A 23,289-nucleotide genomic window follows, 5' to 3' on the forward strand; every position below is an offset into this window, starting at 1 on the left:
TGAAGGGGGGGGGGGGGGACCGTTAGTTGAAGGGGGGGGGGGGGGGGGACACGTTTGTTGAGAGGGGGGAGACACGTTTGTAGGGGGGGGCCGCTCGACAACGAGAGTTGGTTTTTATTGAACGCTCGACAACGAGAGTTGGTTTTTATTGAACGAGACTCAACACGGAACAGCTGCACGAAACGATGGTCACGTCACTCTCGGGGACGGTGTCGACAATAATGGAACACACAAACAATGTTAATAGACAACAACACACAAACACATAACATCCCGAACCCATTAACCCACTTCATCCTAACAACAAAACAAGTTAACAAAAGCTCCATTTGGTCAACTGAGAACCCCCAATTCCCAGAATCCCATCGCGGCTCCGGAACCGGCGTAGCTTATATTAATCTTTATTATCCTGAATGGGAAAGCAATATTTTAGGACAGATACACCCTTAAACGCGTTTCTAATGACATTTTCTAGCGAGAAATGTACATTTTCCTTACATAATCTTCAGTCAGTGAATGTGTATGATCTTTATTAATCTTTATTATCTGATGGGAAATGCAATATTTTAGGACAGATACACCATTAAACGCGTCTCTAATGACTTTTCTAGCGAGAAATGTACATTTTCCTTACATAATCTCAGTCAGTGAATGTGTATGATCTTTATTAATCTTTATTATCTGAATGGGAAATGCAATATTTTAGGACCGATTCACCGTTAAAACGTGTTTCTAATACATTTCTAGCGAGAAATATACTTTTTACTTGCATAATCTTCAGTCAGTGATTGCGTCTGATCTTTAGTTTTATAGTTATTAGGATTTGATCGGCTCGCTCGCATGTTTCAACGACGTCAGGTTGCTTTCGCTAAACTAGCAGCTCACGTGCTTCCTGCGTTTGTGTTATTAAACTGTTACTTTATGTAACTTTTAATGATATCCATCTTGTTAGAAACACGTATATCTGAGAGCCAACCCAGTCGCCAAAAGCATACGTTGACAGTGTACTTTTCGTGAACACTGGATTTACGTCGCATTTCAACATAAAATAGCGTGTTATACACACACACACACACACGCACGAACACGCACGAACACACACACACAAGCACACACAAGCACACACACGCACGCACAGACACACAGACACAGACACAGACACACACACACACACACACGCACACGGTGCATTTCGCTGCTAAAACAACCACAAAAAAATATTCCCTCAAATATTATTACTTTCAAAACGTTGGCCAAAATGGCCAATAATATCATTTTTTATTTGGGATGCTTCTAGGACATTTTGGGTGGATTTTGAACGGTATGTGGGGGGCACGTTTTTTTGCAGGACCTGGCAACCCTGCGCTTTTGCCCGAGATCTGGATCCACCCCGGCGTGGTGCCGTCTCATTTGACCTTTGACCCCAGACTTCTGGGGGAATAGCTGAATCAATCATTAGTCAATCAGAAGCATGTAAATATCGTCCCGGTGGCGTAAGAGGACGAACAAGGTGTCCTTCAACATCTAGAGCTTCCAGGAGATTGCAACGGTGCCACACATGAGCATATCTATTCGAACCATGTTAATGGTAGTAATAGCTGTCGAAAATTGGAGGCCTTATATCAATACTTAGCAGCTATTGATTTGCTTCCCGATAAAGATTTGTCACAAATACATGTTATTTAGCATCTACACGTTGAGCTGAGTCCAATGACACCAAGAACGACACTCTAGCTAATGGTAACATGTATTGTACATGGTACACCTAGGTCTAGGACATGATCTCGGTGTAGCAAGAGGCCGAGCTTGATCTCATTGGACTCAGCTTACGTGTAGATGCTAATTAACATGTAATTTGTCAAAAATCTCCATCGGGAAGCAATCTATAGCTGGTCATTATGATAAAGGCCTCCAAAATCGACAGCTACTTACTACCCCGAAACATATTCAAATATGATCATGTGTGGCACTGTTGCAATCGTCTCGAAACGTAGATGTCAAAGGACACCTTGTTTGCTCTGTGCACCACCGGGAAGATATTTTCATACTTCTAATGGATTGATTCATATTTTAAGGTTCTCGGAGTGAGACTTTAAGGCTGCAGCAGAAGTGTTGAGACGAAAGATGATATCAAGAGATTTATAGAATATTCCCATTCAAATTATGATTCTTCGTCGTAACATCCGACCAAACATCCTCTACATTCACAGAGCGAAGATTATGAAAGTCCAGGCTCAGCAAGTGCCCCATCTCGTTGCACCTGCACCCAGCGGCTCGCTTGCAAGATTTTGGCCTGAAGTTCTTCCCAGACCTACACCCTAGCCATCCAACATGCATATCTGAGAATCAGGCCTCTCTTTAATAATGACAAAAAGTTATGAGAGAAACACACATTTACTTTTTGTTATCTCATAAGCGGCGTGGTGCCGGCTCCTTTTGACCTTTTGACCCCCCGACTTTCAAAAACGTGGCCACAGGCCAGCTGTGTCTACACACCTTTAGCCACAAATGTACACCTCCATCCACAAAAAATGGGGACGAGAAACTAACCTCTGTCTTATGTACATTTACTGTACTGTTGGAGGTCACGCCCCTTTGCCGACCTTTTCGAGATAGCTAGGGATGCTAAAATGTTTACACACATTTCCCGGGGCCCCGTGTACGACATATCCGAGATTTGGAGTTCTAGCCCTTAGAGAAAAAAAGTTTTCCCAAATGGAGTGTCATTTGGACAAAGCCCCTCAGAAGTTTAGCCTGCAAGACCTAATGGTTCAGAATGTGGTGGAAAAACAGTTTTTGAGATAGGAAGGTCCTACCGCCCTGAAATTTTAATACCTTATTCTAGGGCCTAACTGGACCTCCGCACCGAAACTTGGCCCGGTCGGACCCCGAGGGCAGGAAGGGGGGGGCCCTTCCTGCCCGAGACTTGGCCCGGTCAGACCCCGAGGGCAGGCCCCCCCTTCCTGCCCTCGGGGTCCGAACGGTTATTTGGATAACCGTTCTGCTTTTGGTGTTATGGCGCATAACACGTCGGACTCTCGTCTCTGGTATTTCTACAACGAGACTCGTATTGGGGGTTATCTCAGCCAAGGTTGAGAATGAATTGGGGGGAAAGGAACTTTGGCTTTGACTCCCTCAAGTAACATGAACCACGACATGGAGGAGAAGGGATTGTTGGCGGCAAATGTATCCCGCTTGAGCCCTGCTTCCCGCCTCCTCGGCAGCGGTCAGCGCTAATCACCGCCTCCTGAAGCCGAGGCGGTGGTCCATCGGCAGATAGGCTCCGGCGGGAAACGACCGCGGTCAACAATCCCTTTCTCCTCCATGTCGTGGTTCATGCTACTTCAGCGAGTCAAAGCCAAAGTTCCTTTCCCCCAATTCCTTCTACACCATGGCTGAGATAACCACCAATACGAGTCTCGTTGTAGAAATACCAGAGACGAGAGTCCGACGTGTTATGCGCCATAACACCAAAAGCAGAACGGTTATCCAAATAATAAGGAAGTGTACAACACTTGCGTTACAGTCCTGGAGCTCTATATCTAAATAATATCATATAATACATAGAAATCTATATCATTTAATACATATTATCACGGCCAAAAGCTGTGTGCGCCTCCAGACGATATTATGAATCACAAACGACTTTGTCGGGTTCTGCGACGTCTCTGGTTCTTCCACATCAATCTGGAGTTGACAGAACCGCGCGCTGCCTGCTGCCTGCTGCCTGCTGCCTGCTGCCGGCATGAGGCACCACCGCCCGGCTGCCCGCTGCCGGGCGGTGGTGCTTCGCGGCGGTGGTGCCTCGCGGCAACCGCGGCAGGCAGCATGTCGCAGTTCATGTACTTCGATGTCGTTCTGCCATTGCATTCAAAATTCTGTAACTAGCCTGTTACTACGAACTAAGCAACTACCGTACACGTATTAGCATTTAGCACTAGTTCAATCAGAAAGAGTCAGAATTCTGACTCCTTCAGAATTCTTGTGGGTGGTTACGAACCAACCAAGTGGGCAGGGCCATGAATAATAGTTTGACAACGCTACGTCACAGTGTCACCTTATCCAGATCGGCTAAATTTCTTCTGCCTTTTTCCTTTCATTGCCTGTTGCATTCAGCAGACAAACGCATAGATTTCAAACTTACCACAGCTCACAAACTTATTCAGACCTATGTTATTTAACAAACAATAGGAAAAATGTGATTTTAATGGCATGGGCTCTTTAAGATATTAATGCATGCATCTTCAGAAAATCAACAGAAATATGTAACCTGCAATGCATCACACTTCACGCTCAGGAATATGATGTAGAACGGGGCCAATAGCTGTGTGCGCCTCCGGATGATATTATGAATCCTAAATGACTGCGTCGGGTTCTCCGACTACTCTGGTACTTCCACAACAAGTAAAGACTGGTTGAGAATGAATTGGCAGAAAGAAACATGGTGGTCATAAGAGGAAGCCTCTCCTCCGACTCTCGCGTGAGCAAACTCAGGCGACCCGAGAACAAGCAACAAATTTTAATTTTGGTGTAAGTGCACGGTAACTGTGTGGCACTCGACTCAGCCTCGGACGAATGCTACAGTCTTTTTCGTCAAGCATTTTACTCTTCACATCACGACCAAGGGTGTTTGAGGTGCTCCACACACCCACCCACCCACAAGTCCGGGAAGCCGCAGTCAACCACTACCCAGACAGCGCTTGCTCACCAAGGCAGCAGCTAGATGCTACTTAAACTTGTGCTACCAGGTTATATCATGAGTGAGTTGGAGAGGGGCTGGCCCTGAGCCGGGGTTGCAGCTGGACCTAGAGGTGGTGCTGGACTTGGTCAAGGAGGGGGGGTGGAGCTTGACTAGGTCAAGCTCCACCCATTGCCGCTGCAGTGAGGAGCCCCTCTGAATGCCAGCTGAATCAGTGGGTTCACTTACATTATAAAGAGCTGAACATTGGGGACATTTGGATATATTCGATTTCCGTACCTGAAGATAAGTAGTATTGGTTCTTCAAAAAACACATTGAAGAAAAATAATAATGAAGATTACAATAACATTAGTGTGAATGATGCAGCATTCACAATAATTAGAAATGAGTAGAATCTAAACATGTTCATACACTTATATATTTATACATACATTTTTATGGTAATTTCTGAGGAAATAAAGGGTACATTTTAAGTACATTAAATTACGGCATATTGAGTATTGAAAAAATGTTTTTCTACCCTCCCTTAACCATTTACATAAAAACTTTCACTATTGTTTCTCTGCATAGTCATGGAGAGACCTGGGGCCATATTCACAAGGGATCTTAGGGCTAAAAGTAGGTCCTAACTGGCGAATTTAGGAGTAACTCCTAAAAATAATGGGCGTGTCACTCTTAAATTTAGGACTCCTAACTTTGTTCACTAAGAGCAATTCACAAAGTATTTTAGGCCTAAAAGTAGCACTTAAGTCTAGGAGAGCTTAAAAGTCCTCAAGAGGACTCCTAACTCAGTAAGACCTATTCACGAAGAATCGTAAAATGGCTGCCAGACGAAATGTTAGGGTATTAAACTTGTTATGGAGTTAGTGCGCGATGCATTAACATCCCCGACTAACAGGAATAATCAGATTAGTCCCGAAATAAAATGTTTGGCCACACTACGTTATTTAGCAACAGGGGAAATGCAACTTTGCAATGCCGACGATTAAAAAATATCTTAACCAGTCAGCCAGCCGTGCCATAAACTTTCCTTTGGACATTCAACAATTACACAGGATCAACGCCAACTTCATGGTTATTGCAGGTATGCCCGGTGTTGTCGGTGCTATTGAAGGGACGCACATAAAAATAATTGCGCCATCAAAAGACGAGGACGTGTTCGTCAATAGGAAGAAAGTGCATTCCATCAACACGCAGGTTTTTTTTGGTGCAAATTTTAACATGGATGTTGTTGCAAAGTGGCCTGGAGCTTCAGCTACCCATGATTCGCACATTTTAACGGAGAGCGGTCTGAGGCAGCTTTTTGAGATGTACCAGTTGGGTGTCACTTGCTGGGTGACAGTGGCTATCCATGCAAGACTTGGCTCTTGACACCCTACCTCAATCCACAACCGGGAGCACAGTTAAAGTATAACATGTAATGGATTACGCAGATTACGCTTAGTCCTATGCGTAAAACACATCGTATTGGCTCTTTGACGCCTTTTATTTGTTGAATCCATATTTATTATTGTTTACCGTTTTCCTACATATATGCTAGAGCACACAAACATACACGAAATGTTGTGGATAGAGGAATTGGGCAGATGAAACGTCGGTTTCATGTCCTCCACGGCGAAATACGCCTCACCCCAGAGAGGGAAAGCACAGTCATCACTGTATGTGCCATTCTAAACAACCTCTGCAAGCGAAGGAACATTCCACAGCCAGACGATGATGATGATGGCGATCAACATGACAATGAATTTGGCCGTGTGGAACCGAGTGGACTGGCATTTAGGGATCACTTTGAATACACATTTTAGGTAAACACCTTGGCACAAATCAGTCAACACTTGTGTAGTTCATAACATTTATTTTCTTTTAAATTTTACCTATTTTTATTGTTTGCTTTCTCTCTCTCTCGAACTTGCAGGCTACGTCATTATCGTGGTCTGCACAAAATTGTCATCATGCGTGCATTCTGCTAACTGCACTATAACTACTTAATAGGAATTAATTTCTAGCCTAGGCTATTTCCTTGTTTTTCTGTGATTTAGTGGGCTCGTCTGAACAACCAATCACAGAACTGACCGCTTCTAAACTTGTGCACGAGAATTGACGTAATCCATAGCAACGGCGCGTCACTCTTAGTTCATTCTTAGTGATTCATCCTTAGTAAGAGTAGGTCTCAGCGGCTTTGTGAATAACTTAAGAAAAAACTCCTACGTAAAATGTTTAGCGCGAGTTAGGAGCACTCCTAGCGGTAATATAAAATGCTTTGTGAATACGGCCCCAGATCCTTAACCCAATAGCTCTAATATTCCAAGTGAAAAGTATCCAGAGAGTCGTAGTCGGCTGATAATTAAAAAGACATGCAGTGTCATGGAATATTTAACTGCACTGTGTATGGTACATTTTTATCCTAAGAAAACACTGTACGAGTTTGAGGAGGCTCAATGAACCACCTCACTGGTAAGGTAATTTCCATCAAATATTCATATAAAACATACATTTCTAGATATTTAGTTCATCATAATTTTCATAATATATGTTTATTATAGACCCTCTCTTTACTTGAATAAAACATGGTTATGTTTATTATATTGCCATTAGTTTTCAGTCCTCTAATCTTTGATTCCCTCAACCATATCCAGGTTCTGGTGATCTGACCACATTGGACTCTACCAAATGGGGCTAAAGGGATAGGACATCTGGAAATGATCCAGATTAGTTGTGAATGTATTAGTTGCTGAATGTTTGTTTTGGTAAATTATTGAATGGAAATATATAATTATAAAAAAGCCCTAGCGGAGGGATCAATAGCCATGTTTGGGTTAGGAGCAGGGCAATCATCACTAACAGACACTAATAAAAAAAACTGTTTTATATGATAACTGAAATAAAATCCTACCCTTTGTGGGCTTATTCATTGACTATCCTTCAACTTTATTTGGCAACTCCACACCAATACCGGCTGTTCGCTACCATCCCACCACTAATGCCTACCATCACATCCTACAACTTGACTTTGAAAAGATTCCAACTAATCAACTCAACAGTTGATCAATCACCACAATCAAATGTTAAGTGTGTGGTTGATTGTTGGTTTAAGGAGCCTCACCTGAGTTGGACGGTCCGGATTAGAATCTGGGGCAGGTTGAGGCTGCACACCTGTGGTGCATTTGGCAATCAATGCAAACAGGATAAACCAGCCATCACCACACTGCGTGCTCCGACACGTCAGGATGAAACCCCTGCTCTTTCTGCAGCATTGTGCAAATCAAATTGTACATTTTGCCACCTAGGTGTTGTGTGGCTGAGATCAAATATTCAATATTCCAATTATTTGACCTTTGATAAACACCAAGCACCAAAAGAAAAAAAAAAAATCATGGCCTGTAATATTTAAATATAATTTTATTTTCAGATAATGCATTACTACTGAAGACACACCGTCCTGGTTGCATTTCATTAGTAAATACGTACATGAAATGTGTATTCAAATGTTAAATAAAACATCAAATTTATCACAACATTTCCATGTGCCCTAGGATTTAGGACACTGCAATTTTTCTGAAGACATCTGCAATTGGTGCATTTAGATGTAGACATTGGATTATCATTGTTTCAGAGTTATCTACTTTTGTCTGACCATTTATATAAAACAAATATTGTCAACCCCCTAAACATCAGGAACAGCATTCTTATAAGTCTGTAGACCATGCTTTTATCACACTACTTCTCATGGATATACTACGTACTTAAAATGCTACCACTTCAGTGACGCATAAACAAAACTGGTTATACCTTTTACTATTCCATACTTGTGCAGCATCACTCCATTGTTTGATGTGATGTTAGGTGATGTTTGGATTCCTTCTCCACCTCTAAAGCTGCAATGTGCACTAGTCCTCCTTGTTTTATGTAATTTGTCCCATGCCGGTCATAACTGGAGCAAATGCCTCCCAGTTGGTACACACCGTTTCCCATAATCCACTGCAGCTGTCCAAACCGTCTGTGAACTGAGCGGCCATACTTGCTCCCCTTTAGAGTGAAGGGATTATGTTTGATCATAGTCATGGATGTAAAACAGACTAATGGGGAAGCAAACATTACCCTTTTACTGAGATTGAAAAAAAAACTGCTGGTATCTAAATTGTACAGCTCCCTAGTAAGGGATTTAAGACATAGCATACCTGTGGTAGATGTAGTGTTTGACCAGGCTGGCGTAAATGGAGGAATGGTCAGTAGAGTCGTTCTCTGGTAGTTCAGAGCTTCTGTCCCGGTCACAAGAGCTGTCAGATAACAGCCCTAAACTGGTAGGACTCTGAAGCTGAAAAAAGAAAAGAAAAAGGGACAAATCATAAAACAACAAACACGGAAGACAAGGTTATTGTCAATAATCCCCACTAGGCTGTATTAAAACTTGTGGGCACTATTGGAAGAAACCATTTAGTCAGGTAGTATGTGCCTACTATTCTATGGAGAAAACAAAGATACAGCTATGAGAGCTGCTAAACACTTGTTCAGAATATAATGGATGTAAATGGCTCAACACCTGGCCAATTTTACATGCGTTCTCCTTGAGAGTGGATGAGTCTAACAAAAATCATGGCTGATTACATCGAATTTGACATTGTAAAGAATTAACCTGGGGTCTTAGCAAAGCGGCCAAATCCTTTTAATAATGTGCAACAGCAAGGACATGTGCAGGGTTAGAGAAAGAACAACCAAAAGCTAAAAACAAGACGGTGTTCAATATAAGCATAGGCATGCAAAATCAAAAATCATACCATGACACCAAATCAGTAGATTTTTTACACTCTGAAATTATTAAGTACGCCATCAGTAGTACTCCCTCTGCAATATGCTAGTCGGTATATTATATTGCAGGTTACAAACATTGTGTTATAAAAATATATATAATCTGCCTCTAAAAACGTATTAGGTTGATGGTAAATACCGTATTTTCCGGACTATACGTCGCTCCCGAGTATTAGTCGCATCAGTCAAAAAATGCTCCATGACGAGGAAAAAAACATATATACGTCGCATCGGTGTATAAGTCGCATTTATTTTTAAACATTTAAACAAGAACGTTTAGTCTGGAGAGACTGAATAAAATTGCAATAGCAATATAGGTGTGTCGGTCCCACTCGTAGTTCTGAGAGTATACCGAATTCAGTGACACCGGGATTCCACCGGACGCGTATGCTCCGCGGTCCTAAACCTGAGCGCACGATCAGGAGGTGGAAGTTGCGCTTTAGATGCCTTTAGAAGTCCAGCGGAGGGCTCCAGTTTTCGCCAGCCAAGTCATGCGCTGTGATATGTGTGACAGCTATGTTGCACAACATTGCAGCTAAGGCTGGGATAGCTTTGGTTGAACCGGAGGACATTGAGGACGATGACGACGAGAATATAATTTATTCGGTGGTGCAGTAGGCTTGCAGCGTTCAGTTGTAGGCCTAATGAATGACGGTGCCATCTTGCGGCCGAAGATTATGTACGCACAATTTTGGCATATAAGTCGCTTCGAAATATAAGTCGCTGGGCAAGCCAAACTACAAAAAAACCGCGACTTATAGTCCGGAAAATACGGTACCTGTTTCATTCGGACTTGTGCCTCAGGATCGGTAACGTCTCTCCAGTCAAAGTCGTCCAGAAAGGCATTCTAGCCTGTAAGATCAGTACAATTTACTAATGTGAGTATCATGTTTGAGAGCACAAAGCTAGAAACACACACACACACACACACACACACACACACACACACACACACACACACACACACACACACACACACACACACACACACACACACACACACACACACACACACACACACACACACACACACACACACACACACACACACACACACAATATGCAGGGTGCTACAACCGGCAACACGAGTGTCTCCGTCTATTAAACCTGCACAGTATATCATAGATCCTGTGACATGGTGTCAGAAGTGCTGAATCCAGTCACAAGCGACGTCCGAGTTCCAGAAGGCTAAGCTAGCAGTTAGAAACTAGCAGAGCGGAGAGCCAGCGAGATGGTGAGAGACAACGTTGTGCGAGCCTGCAAACGGAAAAATGGAGTCCCTGTTCTCAATAAGCCCACCGGATAACTTTGACTTCTCACACAGCCAATAAGAGACCTGCTGAAAGCAGACAATGACTGGGCCTGGGGGAGTGTGCAGCAGCGGGCATTCGAGGAGCTGCGTCGAGAACTGAGCTCACCCGCTGCCCTGGCACAGTACTGCCCGAACAGAGACACAAATGTTGCAGCAGATACTTCCTCATTTGGGCTCGGAGGGGTTCTGTCTCAGAAGCAACCGCCAGGGGACTGGCGTCCAGTTGCATTCATCTCACGCAGCATGACAGGAAGAGCGTAGATAAGCCCAGATTGAAAAAGAGGCGCTGGCGCTGACATGGACATGTGAGCGCTTTCAGTCTTATCTAGTGGGGATGGACTCTCATACAGACAGACCACAAACTTCATCTCCCTACTGAGCAGCAGAGGCCTTGATGATTTGCCCCCACGCGTTCTGAGATTCAGACTGCGACTACTCCGCTACACATACAGAATTGAACACGTGCCGGGGAACAATCTTGTCACAGCAGACGCACTTTCCAGGGCTCAAATCCAAACCGCGCCTACAGAGGAGGAAAAGCAGATGGAGACAGATGTCAGGTTGTACATCAACAACATAGTGGAACACTTACCTGCATCAGAGGGGAGACTGGTTTAGATCAGAGCCACACAGGACACATATGATGTCTACAAAAGACTCAAAAACATGGTGCAGACAGGATGGCCAAACAGAAAGGCTCTCCCACCAGAACTTCAACAGTACTGGCAGTATCGCCAGGATCTGCTAGTAGCAGACGGACTGCTAATGAAGGGCGAAAGACTCGTCATCCCAGTTACTATGCAAGAGGAGATGCTCGGTGAAATTCATGAAGGTCACCAGGGCATGACAAAATGCATCGCCAGAGCACAGCAGTCTGTATGGTGGCCAGGTCTGACCAAACACATAAAGCAGAAAGTGGAAAACGGTGTAATCTGTGCAAAAGAACTTCACAATGCACCAGAACCACTGCTGACGACGCCATTACCTGCTAGACCATGGCAGCGCGTTGCAGCAAATCTTTTTCAGTGGAATAGCGCAATGTACCTTGTGGTAATTGACTACTTCTCACGCTACATTAAAGTAGCCAACCTCACCTCCACCACTACAGGCCATGTAAAGGAGAAGTTGAAGGCAATATTCGCACGCCATGGAGTCCCGGAGACTGTCGTCACACAGACAACGGCCCCCAATTCTCAGCAACTGAGTTCACGGACTTCGCCAAAGAATGAGTTCAGCCATTTGACCAGCAGCCCCCGTTATCCGCAGAGCAACGGGGAAGCTGAAAGCTGTGCGGACGGTGAAATCTCTCCTGGGGAAGGGAGAGGATCCACACAAGGCCCTCATGGACAAACTACAGCCCAAGTGGCCTGACCTCCAGGCTTTCAAAAAGAAGGATCAAGACATGAAGGAGAAACAAACCTTCTGGGTCAATAAAAGACACTGTACAAAAGAAAGACAAGACCTCAGACCAGGACAAAGAGTCTGGGTGAAAAACACAAGCCAGTCTGGAACTGTCCGTGGCCCAGCTCCAACACCAAGATCTTACAACGTTGACCTATCCTGTGGAAGTCTACGAAGAAACAGACTCCATATCATGGTCATTCCAGAGACTCCTACCGTGACAAGATCAGGGCGGGTCATAAGAAACTCAACTAGGATGGACTTGTAATCACCAGTTTTATACAGTTAGGGAGCGTGGTTACACAGGGCATAATAATCCCTGCACGGCTCCGGGGTATCAGGTAGTCCACTCTGACCCCTAGACAGAATGATAATACTAATAATTATATGTTGTGTTCTTGGTTTTGGTTAAAGGATATAACACGTCACACAAGTGGGTTTGTCTCAGGTTTGTAGTGTTGAAGATAAATGTTATACGGAGAGTATGTTTATTGTTAATTAAGAGTATGTTTATTGTTAATTATTAATACTCAATTAATACTTCACTAAAAGGGGGAGATGTAGTGATATGCCTAGGAACCGGTAAGGTTGGGGAAGGTTTAAGGGTGAACACCTGTAACGTAAACAAGCATGTAATAAAGTACCCAAGGCTACACGAGTGTCTCCGTCTATTAAACCTGCACAGTATATCAAAGATCCTGCTACAGATTTAAATGACAATTTTTCATGCAAAGAAAACTAAACATTTTCGTGAAGAAGTTTGATAATGTTAGGTTTGTGTGAAGCCGCTTTGTGAACTACAGCTCCTCGCTGCTCTCGACGCAAAATATATACGTCACCACCCGCACTTGGAACTCCGGTACAGACACGGCGATCTCTCTGCCTCACTTCACCGCTTTTTTCCAAGGGGAGGATAAAAGCATCGAAGAGGTGAAAACCATTATAAGTCGGGGCATGTGGAGAGTTTCAGTTATGCCAATGGAGAGATTGTCGGTCTTGTCCACGCCAGTCACAGGGAGCGTGACGTCACATACAAGAAAGTCTTTCTCATTGTGTTTTCTCTACAGCCTTTAACTGAACAATCGCACAATAAACAGTCAAACTCTTTGCATGAAAAATATTCATTTAAATCCACAAACAACATGTGTAATCCAGGGCATATAAAGACTGGGACCAGAAAATAATTACTTTCTCCATTGAAACCCATCCATATTTTTCGATCTCATAGTTTCCCATGGGCTCTACCGGAAGGGGCGTGACTTCGCCACTCTATAGAGCGCAACAGTGACCGCCCCCTTTTTTAAAACAAGCTCTTTTTCGCAATAGTTACAACCCAATGGTTTATCGCGTTTCTTGCATCTTATAACCTTTGTCATTATTATATTGCATATATTGTTAATACAAGTTGTGTCATATATATCCTTACTGCCATCACGTTACTCGTTTTTCATACATCGTATTCCAGTTACGTATTCCTTCAACATTATGTATTCCTTACTTCTATACTACCAGAATTACTAAAAAGCGCTCATAGTGCCATCATATATTTAAATTTTTATTTGTATCATATATTCTATATCAACATGTACAGCTAATTTCCGCTACATTGCTTACAACATCTCTAACTTTCCATTAATATAAGGGAAGTCATGGTTCATGTGGTAAGCAATCGAGTTCAGTAGCAGCAGTCATCGACAACTTGACTTTCACGAGTGAGGGTAAACGTTTCTATGGTAACAGCGAGCTCGACCAATCAAAGACGCGTTTGTGGGTTGTGGGTAGTGTAGTAGTAGTATGTGGTTTCAAATGACATTGCGAATAAAATGTGATTTTTTCTAAAAACTAGAAGTTTACGTCTTTAACTTATGGCTTCTACAGGAGCATTTACCATTGTTGCACAATATAATGGTGTGTGGCAAGTATAATTTGGATGTTTACAACATTATTGCTTTTAATCAAAACCTCTGTTACGCTCTATAGTCTAGCTCTCTTATGATTAATTTCTGGGGATCAACAAGGAGCCTCCAGCTCATTAACTCTTCGTACTGAGTAAACATCATGCCTCGTTGTGTTTTTGCAAAGGTTTTTCCAACATTGATTTAACCTTAAACTGCATTATTACTCGAGACAATTTGATCATAAAAATACCAATCAGTTTACCACTGAAAAAACATTATATTATAAACAAACATGTATGTGAAACATTCATCCTCATCCATAATCAATGAATACCTCACATCCAATTCAATCTAAATAATGAAGCCCATTTAGGTCAAATGGATTAACCCGAACTGCTGTGGTTGGCAGTTACCTGGGTGTAGTGGTCATTGCGACCAAGAATGTATAGAGGGCCATGGCCACAGATTCTGAGAACTTGCTCTCCGGTCCAGCCTTCAACAGGAGGGTCAGGGATAAACAACGCCTTTGATCCTTGCACAGACTAACACACACACAGACACACAGACACACACACACCAGCATTTCAATTAATCTTTTTATTATTTTAGAAATGTCAAACTTTTTGGTGATTTACCTGAAGGTAAGCAAAAGAAGACCTTCGTCCTAATCGTCCATGGAAGTGGCTCACCAGCCTACTTTCCATCTCCCTGGTGGACCACCCGCAGTCGATAGTGATGCGCGGTCATTCCCATGGTAGCCATCGCCGCCTTCTCTTTGCCTCGTGGAGTCCCATGTCTGGAGAAGGGGTTTGTTTCATCAAAAACCTTACATGATGGTTCTGATGATGTCCACTAGTCTCTAGTTGCGACACTCAAAGCCAGGCAGAGGGGTGGGCACAAAAGATTTTAACGATAGTGCTACTCTTATGAATACTGCTTATCAATCCGGTACTTTAACAGTACTCTTGTTGAAAAATAAGCTAAAATAAACTAAATAATCAACAATTTATATTGTAGTTTAGCATTTTTTTTTTTAAGCCAATTGAATATTTTCAGATATGAAATTTGAACAAAGAAGTCAAATAACCGTCTGTCGCAACAGCCTGTTTGAAATGTTACATGGGGGTACTGGAAAGGTGCCAATATTAGCCTGCATTTTATGGGGAGAACCCTGATATATCTATTGCAACGTTTATCTAGCCTAAATAGAAATTATGTTTCTTCCATTTATCAGGGAAGGGGGAGCCGTCGTCCCCACCTCCCGCCTTGAAAGATAGACTGATAAACAGTGAATTCTCAGAGTATTATATAACTATCACAACGTTTATTTGGCCTTAATTAATTTCTCCAATACCGATAGCTCACATGGATCCCCACGTGTTCATCAACTGATCAACTGACCATCAATTGATATGCCTGGTTCAACAAAAAACAAACTTGCATTTCTATTTAACTTGCAGTCCTTCCTTTCCGGTACCTTTTCCTCTGAGAAACGAAGCCAAAGCAGTTCACTAACCGGTCGGGATGGGCCAGGAGGTGTCCTCTGGGTAGACAGATGACGTCTTTAACTACCAGTCCAGTCCTCTGATGGTCTACTTGCCTCCATTTGAATTTGGTGACTTGGTTGAGAGAAGCCACGGCGGGAAACCGCTGTGTAAACATTTGTATGCAAATAGTCTACATTGTGACTTAGAATATTGTAATATCAAATGCATGATACATTAACATGTGACAATAAGACAGACAGGCCTTTTGGCTATCAAGGGTTGTAGGAGCAGAAGATGACATAACCGATAAGGCAATACTTCTTTCCATTGATAGGTCATGAGCTTACCATGTGTTGAACAGATTCAAACACAATTAGATTGTATGTCAATTGATTGCAATTCAATTATGATAAGGATTAATACAGTATTATTTTAAAACACTTCACACAAAAGTCAGGCAAATTTTTGGGCCGGCAGGGAGGCATACAAAGTCAATGTAAAGACCCAAATAAATGCAAACTTCTCCCCGTCCAAGCTGGCGGACGCCGCAACATCTTGACAAGTACTCAGACGTTCTCTGTGACTTTGAGGTATCCACAAAGTGTAATAATATCCAGCTTATTTTGATAGAGCTTAGGCCTGCACTAATCATTACATTATTAACTTAAATCCAGGAAGCAGCTGGGATGTTTGATGCAAATTGCTCAGAAGGAGACGCCTTGATTCCTTCCATTAATCAAAGACTCTGACCCACAGCTCAGTTTCTGGTTTCCTCCAAACACTGTTAATTGTTTAAGTTTCAACTGTTTATTAATAAAAAATAATTTAAAAAGAAAATTATTTAGGTATACTTCACCGGTGGAGACATGAATCTGTAATGAAAGTGGGTCAAATATTTAGTCGAATAGTTAGATAAATTTCTAATATTGTGCCTCCTTGATCGGGAAAAGTCAGACAGTGACTTTTTGGCATTTGCGGATTGAAGACGACAACTCTCACAATGCCAATCAGAGTTCACTCCCTGAGGGACGTAACATAACAGCCAATCAGCGTTCACTCCCTGCAGTCCAGCGTAAACAGCAGCATGGAGGAGAAGTGATTGCTGCCGTTTGCGGACTCCCGGAGCTAGCAGTGTTTAACGGGGTCTGAGCAAAATTAAAAGTCAAGAACACACTAATGGTAGATGTATAAACATAACATAATTGTCATATTTAAGGAAAGATGTTCCACTTATAAACCTGAACTGCAGCCTCATTCACATGGTCAAAATGTCTATTGATAAGCACACAACATCCAGAAAACTCAAAGCACACATTTCTCAAGTAAATTAAGGGCTTTTTTCAAAGCATATACCTGAAAAACCTCTGAAATTCTGGGGAAATTAAACATTTGTAGTCAAGAAAACTAACGGAAGAAATATAAATAGGACAGTTACTTATGAAGGAAAGATGGTTAACGAAGAAGTTCCCCTTTATGCCATACTGTGTCTTGGCAGTCAGATTCTTGGAAACTAATGAGCCGGAACGTTGATTGCCTGATGAATTTCAGGTGCTATACAGTGTTGTGTTTCTTTAATGAGGGATGTAATCAGGATTTGAACTCTCAACCTAAAGGATCACCAGTACCGGCATTATCCCGTTGAGCCACTGACATTCCTGAACTGCATGAAGCCTCATTCACATCGTGAAAATGTCGATTGATAAGCACACATTTCACAAGAGAATAAAGGGCTTTCTTAAAATAGTACTGATCTGAAAATCTGCACCGTTAATGGTATGTACCTAATGATAGCCGTATGGTAGTTATACAATAACAAAATGGTCGTATAAGAGGGCTAACTGCTCCAACTTTTTTTGCCAATATTTTTCAAATGGAACTAAATAAAACAAATTCTGTTCGATTTTTGTGAGGCTTGGACTAAAGATATTATATTATGATATTTATTTATTACATAAAGATTTATTTTTAGACTTACAGTATAGGCTGCAGTATGACTTTTACAGAATTTCAGGAAAATAAAAAACGTTACAGAAACAATAGGGGACCAAGCAGCTTCACCGCTCGGACCCCTAATAATACAATATATAATATCACGGCCAAAAGCTGTGTGCACCTCCGATATTATGAATTAAAGACTGCGTCGGGTTCTCGGACGTCTCTGGTACTTCCACAACAAGTGAAGTCTCGTAGTGGAGGTTATTTCGGGTCCTGCATGGGTTCGGGTATCTGTCGGGTGAACCTCACAATTTCGATGAAATGGCGGAAAAATAATGTAGGTACCGTGTCGGACACGGGGGCTGGTCGGGTCGGACCCATGAACAGCGCGGGTCAGTAGCGGGTTTTGCGATGCAAGCGAGGCTTCTCCGGTGCTGGAGATGTTATTCAGGAGCAGGAGTCAACTAAAACCGTCCACAGTGGATGATGTGCTTTTTTTGCACAGCAATTTTAAGCGCCACGCCAAACACCAGATAGTGCAATTCCCCGGCATTCCATTTAAGGTATCTAATTTTCCTTCGGGTGCGGGTCGGGCATCGGTATCAATTTATAGCGGGTCTGGTCGGGTGCGGAATGTAATTCTCAGATACGGGTGGGTGCAGGTTTTCAAAAATAAGACCCGTGTACTGATTCTCGGCCATGGTGGAGAAGGAATTGGGGGAAGAAACGTTGGCTTTGGCTCACTGAAGATTGAACTGCAACTTCAGATTGATGTGGAAATGCGAGCCGCGAGATGGAGGAGAAAAAGATTGTTGCCCGCGATTGAGTCCCCCGGAGCCCCGCTGCCCGCTGCCGAGGCCCTGGTGCCTCAGCGTGGGCAGTGGGGCTCCGGTGGAAGACAATTGCGGTCCACAATCACGGGCAACAATCCCCTTCTCCTACATGTCGCAGTTCAGTCTACTTCAGATTGATGTGGAAGTACCAGAGACGTCGGAGAACCCGACGGAGACGTTTGAGATATTATGAATAAACGACTGCGTCGGGTTTGACTCTGGTCCTTCCACATCAATCTTAAGTTGCAGTTCAATCTTGACTTCAGAAGGTCTCAACTTCGGCTGTTTCCCATTGCAAATTTGCTTCTGCCATGGACAGAGGTTTGTGTGAGTCTAGTTCTCTAGCTAAGCGGTGAAGAAACATGGCGGACATTGTGTTTACATCTCTTATGCAAGTTCCCACCCCCTCATTCCTTATTGGTGGGCTTACAAATTTTCGGAACCAGTGGTTTGTAGCCCTCGACCCTTCTAGCAGGCAAGCACATTTCTACTGACATGACGTCAAACGCGTCATTTGACGTCAAACAAGTCATTTGACGTCAAACAAGTCATTTGACGTCAAACAAGTCATTTGACGTCAAACAAGTCATTTGACGTCAGGTCAGGAGAAATGTAAGGAGGACAGCTGGGCCAAGGGAAGACTGGGTTAAGGTGCTTGCACACCGCCGCGCGGCAACCGCCCTGATAACCGCCCTGATAACCGCCTCGCTGCCGGAGGGTTCAGCGCGGCGGTGTGAAGGGCCAGGCGTTTTTAAAAGCGGCTGCTGGTGCTGCCGCGGAAAGTCTACAAACAGCCACTTTTGTCTACAGCCACTTTTGTAACCGCCTCCCCTCTGCCGCACTTCTCTCATTGAAATGAATGGAGGCGACGAGTTGCCATGCGGCGGTGTGAAAGCAGCTTTGGACTGATGGAAGATTATTATTGTTTATTTTTTTATTATAATAGCAATTTTATAATGATACAACGCCGGTTCTGTAACGGTGAAGTATCCCTTTGACAAACAGTTCAAACTTAAATAATGAATCACAACCATTAGAACTCATCCAGGGCACATTCCGGGGCCCACTGTGTCTGAAACAAGAGACAAGAGGAATCACAACGATTAGAACTCATCCAGGGCCCATTCCGGGGCCCACTGTCTCTGAAACAAGAGACAAGAGGAATCACAACGATTAGAACTCATCCAGGGTTCATTCCGGGGCCCATTGTGTCTGAAACTTCCTTAATTCCTGATCCACATTAGAAAACTTGTTCCAACCCTTTAAACGCATCAAATTGATCCATTCCTCCTCAGGTACAGCCTGTTCTGAAACAATCAAAATAAACTACAAATCTGTCTTTGGCAGGAACAACTTTTTTAATCAATAATTTGTTGGAAAGGTTATTGTTGAAACTTGGCTGAACCAAGATATCAGTGAATTTGTTCTTATAGAATATTGAGTCAAAGAATCCCAACTTTAGTTTTGTCAGTGACCACACCCTCAGATTTAGGAAATTGGCCACGATACCCAGCCCTAAACCACACAGTTAAGGTCAATATAGATAATAGACAGCAGTGCAGCAAAGTCTTTAAAAAAGGTTGCATAGTATTTAGGTGGCCTGTAGATATTAAGAGGCATAGCTCAAGAGGAAAATATCAACATATTCAAAGTAACTTAAATGACCATTAGCTAAAAGCTTGCATTGGGAGAATTTCACCAAATGGCAACTTCACCTCCTTTTTTATGCATTCTAGCTTTATTCAAAAACCTAAAGTTGGGGTTGGTTGACTATAAGAACAGCTTCAGTTAAAAACGATACAATTTCTAACAAATTATTGATTAAAAAGGTTGTTCCTGCCAGAGACCAGACATTTAATAAAGCTACATTAAGTGTGTAAAAATTACGTTTTTTTTCTTTTTCGGAACAGGCTGTACCTGACGAGGAATGGATACATTTAAAAGGGTTGGAACTATTTTTCAGGAATTGAGTGAGCTTCAGACACGATGGGCCCTGGATGAGTTCTTATCGTTGTGATTCCTCTTGTTTCTTGCCCTTAGCAGAAGGACCAGATGACTGTCTTATAAAGTAGATTAAGTTAGAAATAAACTGTTTTACTCCTGACTAGGTTAAGTCAGTCTCAATTGAAAGGTCTGCGGTCCCAGAAAAAGTTTAAAATGTCAATAAAGTGCACTGACTGGACGCTTCATGCAGCTTACAATGCACCTATATTCAGTGCAAACAATCTCAATGCCTCAACTCCTCTTCCAACTGATAAACATGTCACGTTCAAAGAGCTGATTTTGTTCAACAGTTCAGTTAAGTCTTATTTTAATATTTCAGTCCGTTTCTTCACATCATCATTAGTCCCTATACAAATCGTGTATCCTATAAATACACAGGGAATTGTGGTGAAAGGATGGACCATAAGCTCAACTTCATAGGCTTTATGAGGTTGAATCCATCCGTCTTTTTATTTTGCACCGTTCTTAATGGAAGATGATGCATATTCAAGTCACAGCTGATGTGAAGTTGACACACACACACACACACACACACACACACACACACACACACACACACACACACACACACACACACACACACACACACACACACACACACACACACACACACACACACACACACACACACACACACACACACGATTGGGTCATTGCTTGGCTGGTGGCCGTTTGTACAAGGGTAGACTTCAGACTACCTTGATAAACCTTAAGTCATAGAGTAGAAGAATCAACAAGAAGGGAAACCTACTAGTGTTTTGAAGGAAGGGAGGGCTGATGTTTTTAATACTTGCTCACTCTCGGGCGTGTTGAAGGGAGGGAATTCCTGGCAGGGTAAACAAAAAGGTAGATTCAAAGTTAGGAACTTAATATCACAATGAACAATGGACAGTAAGAGCTGTCAAACATCAAACTACATCAGGGATTTAGTTTTTGTTCAAGCGGAAGTCTTTGAAAGAAGTTTAGTGGCGGACATACACTACTCAACTAAATGTTTAACACATAATGTAGCCTTAAGTTCAGCCAGTCTGATTATTTCATTGGAATGACTGTTGCCGTCTGTGGGCTCAGACTACAGTCTACAGTTTGCATTTCACTGACCTCCATTTCAATCTCCATGTCCTCCTTTAAGTCTGGAATCAGGGGGCAGTCATCCAAGTCCTCTGTCCCGACAGAAAGCACTCTCTTCAGCTTGAATTGCTGTTCAGCTGGGCTCTGGACCTGGGCCTCTAGGTACTCCTCTTCAGAAACGGACACCAGAGGATGCTCTAGGTGCCTCTAGGTTGAAATAAGGAATGCAGATGATGGTCGTTTTGCAAAATTTCTCTGATTATAATAATGTATTAAAGGCTAAGTAAATGTTTATTTCAACGGATGCAACCATTTTAAAGAACTACCTCAGCAAAAGCTTTGGTTACTCTTCTCAGGCCCTCACACTTAGCATATCAAACTGCTTATCGGAGCACTGAAAAAAAAATGGGCTATTTAAACACAACACACAAACACTTACATAGTAGCCGAAGTAGCCCTCCTCGGTATCATGTACGGAGACCACGGCGCGAGACTCTTCCGAGGCGAAGATCTCCATCTCGATGTGCTCCGTGGTCCCAAGTGCGGCTGGCCTCTTCTCAAGCATCGTCATCCTCTTCTACGGCTACTACACTCTCTTCCTTATGTCTGACTAAGGCCAATTTTCTAGGTCATACGCTTATTTTAGCAATTAGCTGTTCGATATCTTTCGCTCACAGCAGCAGCCGCTTCGTATATAGATGTATGTGTGTCACCTTCAACAAGCCCTGCGTTTCACCCTCTCTCTAGTTAATTTCTTTATCTTCTCCTCAACGTGTTATATGTTGTGTTCTTCACAAAATTATTAGGTAACGTCCCTTACAATCGATATTTCTTTAAACCAAAAGTCTGCACAGAGCCATCATGTGATTGATGACAGCTGAGCTGGTTGATTGTGTGTGTTTGTTGAAGTGACACCTGGACGGAAAAAAATGAACTTCCAATAAAACCAACCAAATGTGCCCAGCTACGTGGAAGTGATTCAGATGGTTGTGTTCTTCCTTGTAGTTTTATATTGCATTGTCTTTGTGTGGACATTGGAATGCTGTTCATCCACTAATGCGTTAAGCAGCCTACCTTTGAGGACAGCTCAAAGGCTGGTTGATAATGTGGGTGTGTCGTGTAGTCTACGTGATACGCAGGTATACGCCGTATACCCACTAGGAACGCACCAGGATTTGCGTATACCCACTTAAAAATGTGCACGGATACGTATCAATCGTCTTGTGACAGATCTTTCACTTCTGTGTTTATTTTTCGCAAATACCGGTTGGGTATAACTGCAATAAAATACTTTAAGCAGGGGAACTTATCTCCTACATTCACAACATTCATAAAATTCCCCCTGCGCGCTCTGCCCTGTCTCTGTTACGAAGCGCGAAGCTGCCCATGCGTCTCTTCACGTTAGTTGGCGGGCCGAGCCCCTCCTTCTCGCGTGTGTGTGCGTGCGCATGCGCGCGTCTGTCTGTCTGTCTGTCTGTCTGTCTGTCTGTCTGTCTGTCTGTCTGTCTGTCTGTCTGTCTGTCTGTCTGTCTGTCTGTCTGTCTGTCTGTCTGTCTGTCTGTCTGTCTGTCTGTCTGTCTGTCTGTCTGTCTGTCTGTCTGTCTGTCTGTCTGTCTGTCTGTCTGTCTGTCTGTCTGTCTGTCTGTCTGTCTGTCTGTCTGTCTGTCTGTCTGTCTGTCTGTCTGTCTGTCTGTCTGTCTGTCTGTCTGTCTGTCTGTCTGTCTGTCTGTCTGTCTGTCTGTCTGTCTGTCTGTCTGTCTGTCTGTCTGTCTGTCTGTCTGTCTGTCTGTCTGTCTGTCTGTCTGTCTGTCTGTCTGTCTGTCTGTCTGTCTGTCTGTCTGT

At 43.0% G+C, this 23,289-nt stretch overlaps 1 protein-coding gene across 6 annotated transcripts; it reads right to left on the minus strand.

Annotated features, from left to right (window-relative positions):
* Positions 1 to 8,091: 8,091 nt before the first annotated feature.
* Positions 8,092 to 22,812, minus strand: LOC130393741 (uncharacterized). Of its 6 annotated transcripts, none has more exons than XM_056604456.1 (8): positions 21,887 to 22,812; positions 21,478 to 21,654; positions 21,128 to 21,202; positions 15,634 to 15,767; positions 14,753 to 14,913; positions 14,531 to 14,659; positions 10,285 to 10,358; positions 8,092 to 9,015 (listed from the first exon to the last, which is right to left on the minus strand). In XM_056604456.1, exons 1-5 carry the CDS (start codon positions 22,016 to 22,018, stop codon positions 14,811 to 14,813), a joined length of 621 nt encoding a protein of 206 aa, XP_056460431.1. In that variant the 5' UTR covers positions 22,019 to 22,812; the 3' UTR covers positions 8,092 to 9,015; positions 10,285 to 10,358; positions 14,531 to 14,659; positions 14,753 to 14,810. The 6 variants fall into 6 exon arrangements, with proteins under 6 accessions (XP_056460431.1, XP_056460433.1, XP_056460432.1 ...); XM_056604458.1 differs by lacking the exon at positions 10,285 to 10,358 and having other exon boundaries at positions 8,094 to 8,726; positions 8,879 to 9,015; XM_056604457.1 differs by lacking the exon at positions 14,531 to 14,659 and having other exon boundaries at positions 8,095 to 8,726; positions 8,879 to 9,015.
* Between the last annotated feature and the right edge of the window lie 477 nt (positions 22,813 to 23,289).

Source organism: Gadus chalcogrammus, chromosome 12 (assembly GCF_026213295.1).
Source record: "Gadus chalcogrammus isolate NIFS_2021 chromosome 12, NIFS_Gcha_1.0, whole genome shotgun sequence".
In the NCBI taxonomy this organism is placed as follows: Eukaryota; Metazoa; Chordata; class Actinopteri; order Gadiformes; family Gadidae; genus Gadus; species Gadus chalcogrammus.